The 13,833-nt window shown below is 36.1% G+C and overlaps 1 protein-coding gene across 2 annotated transcripts; it reads right to left on the bottom strand.

Annotated features, from left to right (window-relative positions):
- Positions 1-8,095: 8,095 nt before the first annotated feature.
- Mlc1 (Myosin light chain alkali) lies at positions 8,096-12,998 on the bottom strand. Of its 2 annotated transcripts, XM_033483584.2 has the most exons (6): positions 12,865-12,998; positions 12,547-12,574; positions 10,640-10,948; positions 9,879-9,965; positions 9,406-9,474; positions 8,096-8,649 (listed from the first exon to the last, which is right to left on the bottom strand). In XM_033483584.2, the coding sequence occupies exons 1-5, from the start codon at positions 12,865-12,867 to the stop codon at positions 9,443-9,445; spliced, it is 459 nt and encodes a 152-aa protein (XP_033339475.1). In that variant the 5' UTR covers positions 12,868-12,998; the 3' UTR covers positions 8,096-8,649; positions 9,406-9,442. The 2 variants fall into 2 exon arrangements, with proteins under 2 accessions (XP_033339475.1, XP_033339474.1); XM_033483583.2 differs by lacking the exon at positions 9,406-9,474.
- Positions 12,999-13,833: the final 835 nt, after the last annotated feature.

Genomic DNA, 13,833 nt, shown 5'->3' with positions numbered 1-13,833 from the left:
TAATGTATCATTTTGTAAACTGTTGGTTCCAGGTATTATTTTCATACGATTAGATATTAGTAACGGATGAAGAGCGTATCATGTGTTTATCATGAAAACGTCGAGCAAATTGCGAATACTAGTTCGGCTAGAGCGTTCCATCATTCGAGGACCAGGAGTGGGTCATCCGATTAAGGTCTTGGGCTCATCATCGAAGGTGAGCTCGGTCAATTTTATAATGACACGCCCACAAAACATCGTTAACTCCCTGGCGCTCGTCAATTTCTTAATCGGCATATGATACGGCCTATTTCCAATTTTTTTATCTCGTTTGGTCGACAAGGTGGTTGGTAGAACGTTCCACTTATGGCAGCGCCTCGAGTTGAAGTTTGCAAACCAGTTAACCAGCTACTTAGAAGATATTTTTGTAACCTGTACGTACTTAGCAGTCGCCGAATGACACTCGACGTTGCACACTCATTTATTACATCACGAATTCGTTCGACAGCTTTATTATATTTAGGAAAGAAATTCCTCGTTATCTCTTAAATCGACTTCCTCGTTATCTGTGAACAGATCTTATTCAGGCAATGTACCTTTCACGATATTAACAATTTTGTTAAATAGAAGTAACGCAATGATATTCTCGTTAAATAAGTACAGATTAACAAATGAGACATATTTTATTTGAATATAATGTTGCACAAAATTGTTACTTCTCTCAATTATTACTGTTAATATTATTAGTATCTCTATTTCATTAAATTACGTCTTTTTTGCATATTCTATATTATATTCTTTATTACTAAACAGAATTTGCAAATCATTTCTTATATCATCTTAAATCATTTCTTAAATAGCTATAAGTTATACTAAAGATACTTTTTATAGAAGCAATCGTAAGTGCCCTATTTATGATTCAATAGATTCAGATGCGAACAGACAGAATTTTATTACCAATATTAGATAACAAGTATTGTTTATACAGTAAAATCTTATTCGAAACAGATGCACTATGGACTTTACAATATTGAAAAAAATGAAATCGCTCTCTTCCTTTTACTTATTATGTACTCTTGCTGTAAAACAAACATATACTTATGTTTTATCTTTCATAATAGGTTTCATATCAATATGAATGATAGGAGATTAAATCATACCACAGCCGTCTTTATTATCATCGTACTTGGAAATCTCCTTAACCTTGTTGCAATAATAGATGTTACGTAGATTACTTTTACCTAGACACGCAGGTACAGTAACGCTCAGAATTATTCAAATAGCAGAGACTTTAGATTAATCTTTTAATTTTTGTTAAGAAAATGATATGATGAAGTGAAATAATAATTAATGCAGTATTTAATAAAATTAATCGATATATAAAAATCAAAATACTGACTTAAAGTATGTCCTACTGCATACTGGTTATAAACAAAATTATTGTTTACATAATAATCTTAGATTTAATTTTACTGCACGAATTTTTTAATTCATCTTACTAACTCGATTAACACCGTAGTTTGTTCTTCCAACAACAGGCAAAAATCTACGGTACTTCTCGTGTCAAGGTCTCAAATCAATTAAACTGTTATAGGACAAGATAGCTTGTAATGTCAAAAATAATATAGTACTATCATAAAAGAGGACATTCCATGTAGTCACCGAAATACCGTCACGCACGTTGGTACAAGTGGTTCAACGAATGACAGACAATTTTTATTTCCTATTTTACTACCTTAACACTAGAACTACCGAACTAACGGAATTAACGTATACCGATTTTTTACTAACGATAAAACGGGGTTTATTTAAACATACTACAATTTTTGTGACAATATATACTCGAACAAATAAGTTCGTCCAAAAATTTCTCATAGATACATTTCTATAAAATCAGAAATTCTAAAAGAAAAACTCAGAAACCTGACATTTCGATCTAATTCGTCCGAAATATCTTTCTACTCAAGATATGTAGATTACAATCTACAATTACTCTAGAGATATTGATCCAAAACTTTCGATATATCCCAGGAGCACAGACAAAATTAGTAGAAGCACATTGGCAGTATCCGGGCGGACGGTCATTGACACGAGGGTTGCAGCAACAACCCTCCAAAAGAGTAGCCGCACCGATAATCGTAATTCAAACAAGACCTACTAAAAAATTATCTGAACAAAAATGCTAATTCATCGTAATCTTATTCGCATTACTTTTCCATGCGAGAGACTTGCATTTTTATAGCATGTAAAATCCTTTAAATATTTTTAACAATATTCCATAAACAAACAACTTTCCGCTAAATGCAAGACGCATTGAAAAATGATCTATACAAATGCTAATACCTAGCAGTCATTTTTGCATTATTTTATCACGTGACAAACTTGCATTTTCCACGCGTAACATTTCAAATCGTCCAATTATTCAGAAATAATCAATAATTTCCCAGCAGAAGCGAGACCGACCAAAAAATTAATTAAACAAATACAAATACATTTTAACACTCTCTGCATTACGTTGCCGCGCGAAAAACTTTTATTTTCCAAGCATAGTACTGAACACATTCGCGTACAGTAAAAATTTCAATGAGCTGCAAAACTAGACAGATGATTCTTAAATTAATTGTGATGTCCAAAATTTGAGTCGTTACATTCTGTCCGAATGCTCAGAATATCACATTTTAATAGCTACAGACAGCGAAAGTTATAAATGCACAATAATTTCAATAAATTAACGCTCTATAGAATTGGATACATTATAAATTCGAATGTTACAGCATTCGTGTCATTTTGCATCACAATAAAAACGAATGCTATAGTATTCATGTCCGCAAACCTGTAAATAAGTAAATATCCACATATAAATCACAAATTGCTGAACAAAATGCTGCTAAACGGGAAAAATCATTCCCAGCCAGCCGCTAAAAAGTATCCATGCTCCATTCCACCCTACCCTCTGTAGTCTAGAGGGTCCATAAAATCGCACCCTCGAGCGCAGGCGATTTCCAGAGCCGGGGGTAAACAATCCACCGTAGACGAAGCGTGCCCGTAGATTCGCTGTGCCATTAATATTTCTGTCTCCAGTGAACGTGAAATCCGCGAGGATACTGTTAAAACGTGCGAGGGTGGCGATAGCAATTATTCGCGAATTTGTGACAGCGTAGAGCAGCCAAGATGGCGAGTCGTTTGTTCCGCCAATGAGCTCGCTCGCGCTTCCGTTCCGGCTGTTACGGGAAAGCAAAAGTAATCTCGTAACAAACACCAACCTGTTCGCTGCGTGACGTGGTCGTTCTGCTGCAATCTGCTGCCGACGTCGTCCTTGCTCGGATTCACCTGCACATCCGTCATTTTCTCCACGGTCGACGACTCTGCTCGTCGCTCTTCTCGTTGGCCCCCTCGGTTTACCGTGTCCGCAGTTTCAGTTTTATTAAATTCGCAGTTTCCGCACACCCTACGTCCCGCGTCACAATGCCCCTGGTTTCTCGGTCGGGAATGCCGCGACGATGAAAACCGTTCAAAGCGAGGACGACGTCGACGGTGATGCTCGGCTCGCGGAACGGCGAATATGCACCGAAACCAGAAGACGAAACGCGCGACACTTGCGACGCGTTTGAACTGACTGACTCGACCGCCGGCTTTCCGGGATCACCCGAACGCTCCACGCCTCGGCATCGGAAATCGCCGAGCGTTTACGAACCTCTTGCTCCTCTGTACGTGCGTTTCTCACAGGTAAACACCGCGCTGCGAGACGCGATGAGAGTCGCATCGCAGACTCGGGGTGATTGCAATCTGCGCATCGTACGTTCACCCCCTTTGCGGCGGGGATGAAGGGAATTTCGCTTCTTCCCTGTGTTAGAGCAATTTTTAAGTCGTTGCGGGCGGATCACGGGAGTTCTGCTTTCTCCTATGCCGAGATCGTGAGAATTTTAGGATTTTCATTGTTGTTTCATTGTTTGAACGGAGGAATGGATTCGCTCGGTTTAAACTGTTCAGAAATATGTAAAGGTCTCTCTTGTCGATAGAAATGGGGATAACTTGATTTATTCATGAATCATGAAGCCATGGAACTACTGGAACGCTATGTGTTAACGCGTTGTTGACCGAGGATGTCTCAATAGGAGATATTATATATATATAGATATTACCTATAGATATTACCTATTATATTATTATACTAGATATTACCAGTTTTTAACACTAAACCTTCCATGCCGGTCAAAATGATCGGTTTCACATTTTTTAAATTTAAGGTTGCTGAAATTATTTACGATTTTTTCATAGAAAACGGTTGAATACATGTCTTAACTTAAGAATACATAATAACAAAAATGACGGAGTGACTAAATCAATTATGTTCATTAACCCTGATCTACCCCTGGACCGCCGATCGAAACGATAGGTTTCACACTTTTTAATTTAATGTTGCTGAAATTATAACGACTTTTTCATAGAAAATGATCGAATTTTCTTAAACCACGAATATGTGATGAAAAAATAATGAAAGGTCTAAATAAATTAAATTAAACTAGTCACTTTTAGAGTGCTTGGTAGATTCAGTGTCAACGGAATCGTAAAAATTGAAATGTAGAAGATCTGTGATCTCCCAAGTCATTAATACCTGAGATATGGATGACATCAATTGACATCTCCAGTTATTAATGTTTGAGAAGTCGACGATATCTACTAGTAATTCTGATCAGCAATATTTGAAAATTGATCGAGACTTTAACTTACGTTTACGGTGAAAAATGCGTCCAGATCGAATTTCTGTGTATTTTATCAATCATACTATATGTAATTTATTTCAGCAAGTTCTTTTGAAATTATTCAAAAATTAGTATACCTAACGAATGTTTTCGTTGAACTGGTAAGAAGTTATTGAAGTTATTGAAGTTATTCGGAAATATCTGAAATTGATGGATACGTTTTGTAACAGTTTTACTTGAAACCAAAAGACGAGTGTACTTGTAATGACACAAAACATTGTCATTTCTTCATAACGCGTATACTTATCGTACACACAGTTAAATAGTTAAGAGAAGAATCCTCGAATGGGGTAGTACTACTGCCTTAGTGATCTGAAGAGTAACGCTTCTTGGCCAGAATTAGAAATACTTTTACATAAATTTCTTCCTTCAACAAAAATACTAGTATTATAACTTATTACAGATACAATATAATAAATAACGATAGATTAATTAAAAAATATTCGTATACAAACATAAAAATAGGGAATATAAATAAATTTTTGTCATGCTGTTTTTTTTTATATCAGCAAACATCTGTTGAATGAAACTAATACCACTGAAATACGATAAATAACAGAATGTAAATTACGAATATTTATAAAACATAAAAATGTAATTATTACGGCCCATTTAATTTTGACTCTAGTTGTTTAACCCTTTGCACTCGACCGATGACTCCGACTCACCGCTTAAAATTGTTATATAGCGTTTCAAAATAATTTTAACATTATCAAATCTGTTTATATTTTACCAACTGTTAAAAGCGTAATTGTTGCACGAGTAATATTCAATTTCATATATTTAATTAAAATGCTTTTAAGTCGTGCAGAATGGACATAGTGGAAGTCAGAAAAACTATTTTGAATTCAGAGTTAAAATGGTTTCGAGTGCAAAGGGTTAATATTCCAATATTTTAGAAATTGTTTCATATTCATCTTCACCTTTGCCATCTTCATCAGACCTTATTTCTATAGCTGTACGCGCAGATGTCGATGAATCTATATCAGCAGATGGCAAACAAAGCTAAAATTTCGGTAGGTAATTTATATAATTGTAAATAATTTCTTAAAGTAACTTCTTAACATTTTAAAAATTATATAGGAAAAAGGTAACAATTAAATTGACTAATAAAAAGACAATCACTAATATTATATCTATTGAACTCGTCCTGCAGGTTAATTTATATTGACTATTTCTTCACGTATGAAATTCTCTGTCGAATTTATACAATACATTTTTACTTTCTGATGTCTCTTTAGCAAAATATCTTGAAAGCAGAACAAATTATTCCAAAATTTGTTTCTCGTGTCTTAAAATGTTGTGCATCGTTATTGGTATAGAATACCGTGGATAATTTTATGCGTATGTCCGTGTTATTTCGGAGCAAAATAATTATAATAAATCGTTATAAACATTCTGTAATATAATATTACAAAAATTATAAAAATATTAGAAAAAATGAAGTGAACATTTTACAGTAAGTTACAAAATATCTTATTAAAGTCGCATATTTTAGAGATCCGAATTTTGTGAACACTATCTAATAAAAAAAAATGAGATGAAAAATCATGAATGTTTTGACTCTAAAGTAAATTGAATTGAATCCAGTTTGCGTTGCAGCCAAATTGCTAGTCTGGGTGATTAATTTGTCTACCGACAAAAAATATGGTCTTTTGTCTGCGTTAGTATACCATAGCTAGTATACCATGTAGTATACCATAGCTTAGTATACCATGGCTACCATAGCATATAAAATTGCCTATAAATATTGGAACGACGGAGATTAAAAACATGCCATATTATTGTTATTATACATGGCAGAGTTTAGTTCTTTAGCATATACTAATTAAACTTCTACTGGTATACAATGTATATTATACACGATCGTAATTATACACATCCCAATTCTGACCAAGAACCACAAGCATTTACAATTAATTGAACAAGTACCAAACATTTTTTGAAACGGTAATTATATTAATTAGTGAACGTGTTGTTACACCCTGTCCTATTAATATCAATAATTCATGAAGATTATGATTTGAAAATAAATAACAAACTTTAGTATATTAAAATTTATCATAATTACTTACTAGTTATTATAACGTGACAAATCAATATAATAACTTCCAAATTATTAATTTTGAAAAAATACACGACAATTTTATCAGATAGGTAACTTTCATCGTACAAAGTACGAATCAAAATATATATTTTTGTATATAATACATGAATTTTAAATGTGTGCTTGTATCACTTGTATGAAAATTGAAATAAAAATTTTATTTATCAATCTACGAACAAAATGGAATAATATTACAAAATTTTAAGCGGAAAAAGCTTAATCTGATAATGGATTTTCCTACTCCAGCGTTCTTGGTATCAAAACTTCTAAAAAGTTTCTGAAAATTGCAATTTTTTATTTAATAAAAATATATGAACAAAGAACTTGTGAGAAGAATGTAGGATTGATAGCCCTCTGGTGGTAGACGCAGGAATTACCATCACATTATGTTCTATCGGCAAGGAACAATGAGTTCTCGGATATCTCTTTGCATTTACTGAAACCTCTTAAGATAATTAAAAATGATTATTTCATAAATATGTGAGTAGAATGCAAAACAATTTAGCAGAACTACTCATTGCATCTTTTGGCATTATGTTGCAATACATTTTTCATGACGATATTCGACGTTCTCATAAAAAAGAGTGGCGTTGTTGTAATAAAGAAGACCGTCACCTCTTTGTTTGCAATATAATATTGCAATCTTCCTAAAATGCTTGGAAATATTATAAACGCTAGTGAAATCATTTACACAGACAAAGTATGAAAGTAAAAGCCAAAAAATATTCAAGTCAAACTGAAAAATTCTAAACAATCTCAACTATTACTCCGCATACAAATTTTATAGTACATGCATGGGGTGTGACACACCCTAGAAATCTCAAATTATTTATAATTTTAGGTCACAGAAATGACTAAAAATTCTTTTCTAGACATTCTAAAACAAGAGACAACAACGTTTCTCTTAAAATCATAACTGGAGTGCGGATTTTATACATTTATAACAAAAGTGAATAGATGCAATATCAAGCTGTGACTGTATTAGAAGAATTTAATAATACTATTGCACTATTGTACTGTTGCACTATTGTTGACTCATTGAGATTATTACTAGAAAAAATTAATTTTTATTCGATTTCTGTTTCTCGCAGTTCACTTAGCAAATGTTTATTTTGCATAAAGATCCGCAATCTAATTATTACTCACACGAAATAAAAAACATACGGAAAAAGGATCCGAAAAAGTGATAATAATTATGCAACAAAATTTTGTTGGGATATCGTACAACCGGGGTGTACAGTAAAGGTAAATTTTTGGCACTCCTCAAGCACGAGGGGCGTAATTTATTTAATTAACGGTAAGAAGTAAAATAACAGTAATCTTTCCATTCGACTCTGTACAATATTAACGTATGGGCATGTACATGAAGGTATTCATACGATGTCGTACATTATTCTCATTAAAAATATATTTAGCCTTACAACAGTACAGTATAGCAAATCAGGGAACGATAGTTCTCTATGCGTTCCCTGAACAGTTCATACATTGATTTTTTACGTACACCGGATTCCATTCTGTCTTTGATTATCGAAATTTTACATTGATCTCTGTCGAAGGTCTCGATGATGATGCTGACGTTGGCTCAGAATGTTGTTTCATTACTTTGACGCTGCGATATGAAATGTATTTATGCTCGGGCGCGTTTGATGATTTTTAACAGGGGATGAGTGGTGAGATGATTAGAACGAACAGACGTGTCCCTCGTTGACGTGAACTTTGCCAACGGATGATGCCGGGCAGCACAGCGACCGCGATGTCACTCATCTCCCCCCGCTCTGTCGCACAGTTTACGAAGGAACGCTAGAAATAAATCGATCGATATTATTTCGGTTCGGCCGAGACAGTGGCACAAGTTGATTGACAACGAACAGAGTCAAAAATATGTACAGTTGTCGTAAGACGCGGTCTCGGACCGCGCGGTCAATCGAACTTTGTGCCGGACGCACGAACATAAGCAAGACTGAACATGATAAGCATTAAGAAAGAGTTGGCTCTGCGACATTGTTACGTCGCGTAGAACCGTATTAGTCGTTCGAAAACCGTTCTCGGTGTTCGTAAACCCGTAGGAAATAAAGAAACCGTCGTTCCACGCAAGAACGTATAACGCGAGTACCATTCGATATAACTGGACCGCGCCGATCGGTCAGAATATCTTAATATTCGTTGCAGTTTTCGGCATTTCATCCGAGAATTGACTATATAGAAGAAGGCAACTGGTTAATGACACGTATAGCGAGAGAAAAGGGACGCTCGGAAAACGGAGAATGTAAGGTCCGAGAAACTGGACCATTTTCCGTGATGCGCGTCCCGACAATTTCGGATCACGAACTTTTGGCGTATGAGTCTCTTAAGCCTTCGAAAGTATTGTTGTGTGAGAAGCAGGTTATCGATTTCAGCATCCCAGCCACGTTGACTCGTTGCATCCTATAAATTGTGAGATGTGCGTAATACAGAACGGCGAAGCAGTGTTAGTCTGCAGGTGGAACGAGAGAAAGAATCGGCGGGTAGAACAGTGGCAGACAATTCACGGAGGCATAGTCTACAGGGTGTACTTACGAACGGCGACCTTTGTGACATTGACTTCCGGTTTTGCTTACAATGGCACCATCATCTTCTTCAAGAACGCTGCAGAACACAAAATACGTGGAAACATCAAATGACGGGGAATGGGGTCCGAATTCGTTCGTTCCCGTGCGACTCGCCTGGATATATTCGAGGTGACAGCTGTGTAAAAAAATCTCTAGGGGTTTGCTACGTGACGGATCTACACCGGGCATACACCAGGAAAACGGGATAGGGAACTTCGTACGTTTAGATCTCTACTGCAAAAACAATCGTGTCTACTGGCGATTACGAACCTAGGCGTGCGCGTTGTTTAATGGTTTTATACTACTTTTTATCCTTGAGCCGACAATATTTTCTACATTAATGCAGCTCCGTTAATGCAACATAATTCAATACTGTATATTGTGTTGATCTATTTCACGGGATGCAGTATGCGTGGTTCACGAACATGGATCGATACTCACGGGCATAGGGGATGAAACCGTCCTCGTCCTCTGGGTCCATGCAATCCTTCAATACGACTTCTACCTCGGCGTCGGTCAATTTCTCACCTATCACGATAGATATTGCGTGGTTTGATATGATACATATAATGCATGTTTATACTATGTTTCAGAATTTCATATACGATGCGTTCGTGTTTTCTTTTTTATACAAATATTTTGTAGAACATTGAAGATACTTGCTTGAGACGTTGAATTACTTTCGTTTTTCATTAACCAGTTAGCTGTTGCAGTCTCTTCGAAAAGTGTACGCGTGGCTGTTATGATATAGAATTGGGTTGTAATGAAATGACTGTTTTATTTTTCAATTTTATTACCAACAGTTATTTATTTACTTAATTCGAGTATACTCGAGAAAAACAGCTAACTGGTTGATTAAGTCTATTGATTAGGTTTCACTAATACGCGCGTATCTTAAATATTTTACAAGACGATCGTTCGCGAAATATTTGAAAATATGTGACGTTCCAGATGTATTTGAAAATAATTGAATAGTCAAAACTGAATTTCGAAATTAGGAGATAATCGATCATCAAAAATTGGTAAATGAAACTGGAAACTACGATAATACGTGTAGCACTTAAAAAATAAAAACTGATAACTCTAATTATGGAAAAAAAACGATGTTAATATAGGAACGAAATTGATTAGGAGGAATTAGAAGTATTCGTGAGAAGTAATTTTACGAATGAGATATTTTAGTATCGAAATAGTTGAAATACCAAGGGCGAGCAACGTGTGCGAAAGTTCCGCAGCCAACATGGTTCCATTCTCTGCTTTGTCATAGAGTTTCAAACACTCGAGGAAATCTTCGTAGCATCCCTGTTCCTTGTCCTTTTTGCACTGACTGTAGATTGGCAAGAACTCATCGATTTTCATCATTTTCTCGCCCTTTTTTTTCGTTCCGCCGAGCTTCTCAATGGTAGCGTTTGTGGGATTCAGGTTGAGGGCCCGGAGAACCTCTCCAAGGTCAACGGCATCGATGACGTTGGTGCCATCAGCATCGTAAATGGAGAAGGCGAATTCAGCCTCTATTCAACGCGAAACACATATACTATTTATCATTTTCTCTTCTATCTGCGATTATTACTATAATATACAGGCATTATTAGCAATAATCGAGACGTGTAATCAGCAAAATATTTATGTCGATACTGAACATTCGATTTTGAGGATAGTGCACAATTTTCTATACATATTACACGGTATAACACTATATAGTTTGCTTTCAGTTAATGTTAGAAAATTGCCACTGTTCTCAGTAAATAATTTTATTAATACGGCTGACGTAATTAGCATTGCAATGCAAAAAAAGTTGTAATATTCATCAGCCAATCTTTCACTTTCGACGGACTTTCGATGCACAAAGTTTTGGAAATATGGTCGATGAATATATGTTCTTTCGGTTTTGATGTTTCTTAAAATTATTCTATAGATACGTGCTAACAATAAACGAAATGTATGGAACTCCTTGTCAATTATATAATTCAAGCGGAAGTCTACAATTCTTACAGGTAACATAGTTATTATTAGACTACTCGTGTTTCTGGAAGTTATATTTATAGCCAACAAACTTGTTAATCAATTAAAGAGATATTCTATATTCTAAATATCCGATCAAGTATTTTATTGTTTATCGTTGTACTTTTTTGTTTCATAGAAATAATAGTCCTTCCGCGGACATGTTTAATATTGAATATTCACTTTCGTCGAAGATGTATGAACAATTTGTAAATTAGATTTTTTCACTATCGATTCATTATCCCAGTTGCAGATTTTTATTTATCTGACCAACTATTGTTTATAAATTTCGTCACGTTCAGAAATCCGTCTTTGAAAATTGCTATCATCGCGTTCAGTTTTGCGACAGACGTCTATCGTTCCGATCCTTCGGCGAAGTTGAGGATTTTCAAAATGCAATCAAACAACAAATAACACGTATTGACATTTAAAAAATTAAGCGAGTCATACAGGATGAAACATTTCCGAAGCGAGATCCGGATTAATATCAGCTGAAGCGTAGCTCTTCTCGCGTACCTGGTTCAAAAATATTGTTCTATTTTAAGACGCAGCGACTTCCACCCAGCAACCAATTCAAGAACTCGCTGGTAGAAGTAGTGGGTCAGATTACCCCCGCCGAGCCATATAAGAACAGAGCACTATTTTTGAAATGGTGTTACGCATTTGGGGTGGTTACATCTTTGCTTTGCCGGTTACTACCAATTACGTAATGTGTTTGTCACGTGACGTGGAAAATTATGCGTCGCGTGGAAGAGCCAACAACATTATTATGAAATAACAAACACAACGGAAACGCGATCGAACGTTCCGTATTTCCTAATAAGAAACGCGTCGTTTCGAATTGATAAATATCTCCGGATGTCGCCGCACAGATCATGTTGCACGTCGAGATCTCTTACAGACCTCGCGTTTCAATTTTTCAAATAGTTCTCGTTCGACTCGCGCGAGTTTGTTCTTGGCACTTTTATCCGAATCACATTTGTGAGATTCACTCGATACTTCACCATTGCTTAGGAACATCGCGAGCTCCTTCGTATTCTACCTCCGTCGCACAAGCAAAATTAAACACGTATACACAACCGAAATGTTTCCGGTATTTTTTACTCACTTTCGACATCCTTTGCGCTGAGGTCTGCCTGTAATACAAAATAGACACCATTAGTTATCTTTGACTATCCCAAATTGTTTAAACTACCTCGTTTGAATAACCAGCGTAGTTACAATATATAGAAAAATCGGTAGTTATCGCAGTTTCAATTTCAAATGCACAGAAAAATCGAAGCTAAAACAGCAAATTAAGAACAATTATACGAGAGAACGTGAATAATCTCAAAAATTTCACGCGATAATTGATTCGAGTATACGCGATACAGATGGATATGAAAATAATTGATAATTGAGTATCGAAAAGGAAGTCCTCACTCACCATAGTGTTCTATCTAGTGTGCCTGGATGTTGACCGAACGAAGCCTGAACCAGAAGTGCTACCGGGTGTTACCAAATTTATTCATTTTATTTCTGTAGATGGCGCAGCGATCAGGACACACGAGAATCACAAGGAGATCCGGCTCGGAAAGCTCGGTTTCGGATCAGCGGGGTAGCGGCAACGCCGCGGTCCAAAAACAGTTCGAGAGGTAACCGCGGGTTAAGCTGTGCTTCCTACTACGATAAATGGTTTTCAACGATAGCATCCGTGTATCGGGGCTGCCAGGCCTGCATATGTCATAGGCGCCATGCGAAAATATACATCGGCCGCCCTTCGATGCAAGCTCACCTGCTGCAGCCCCGGTATCGCCTAACTCTTGCCTTAAGGGGGTATTCTGGCCCGGTACTCTGAAACTTGCCTGTGGGAGAATTTATTTCAATTCCACGAGAATGAGACACTCGCAAATATTTTAAGTATTTACGGTTGTCTCGTGCTGCTTCAAATTGGACCGTATGGACCAAAGTCGTATTTCAGTATTCTCGCTGTGCTAAGAACGATGAGAAAAGAATGCCGAAACTTGGACATCAAAGTGCCGACGTTCTTTTAAATAATAAAATATTTTATTTCGTTTGGTTCGCCCCATTGCCACATTTATGTTAATGAAGAAGGTGCTTCATTGTTTTGTGTGGAATCGTCAGAACTGCTGGTACTGTGTCAACCAATAAGGCACCTGCATTTTCTATGACTGGAACGTATTCTGTCTTAGAGATATCAAAATAAAATATAAGATGTTACAAGGTTAGAAATAATTACTCTGGTACAGATCTGGTACGCGAAAAAAGAATATTCGATTTTGACAATACTATAACTATCAGCAATCTTGATACGTTTGCTCCTAGGGGACATCAGAGCACAAGGAGATCAAATACTTCATTCAAGGAAGTGCAAATAACACAATTTCTAGTATTC

Source organism: Megalopta genalis, chromosome 17, assembly GCF_051020955.1.
Source record: "Megalopta genalis isolate 19385.01 chromosome 17, iyMegGena1_principal, whole genome shotgun sequence".
NCBI classification, from domain to species: Eukaryota; Metazoa; Arthropoda; class Insecta; order Hymenoptera; family Halictidae; genus Megalopta; species Megalopta genalis.
The sequence above is the reverse complement of the archived record's forward strand: the minus strand, read 5'-3'. Positions and strand labels throughout refer to the sequence as shown.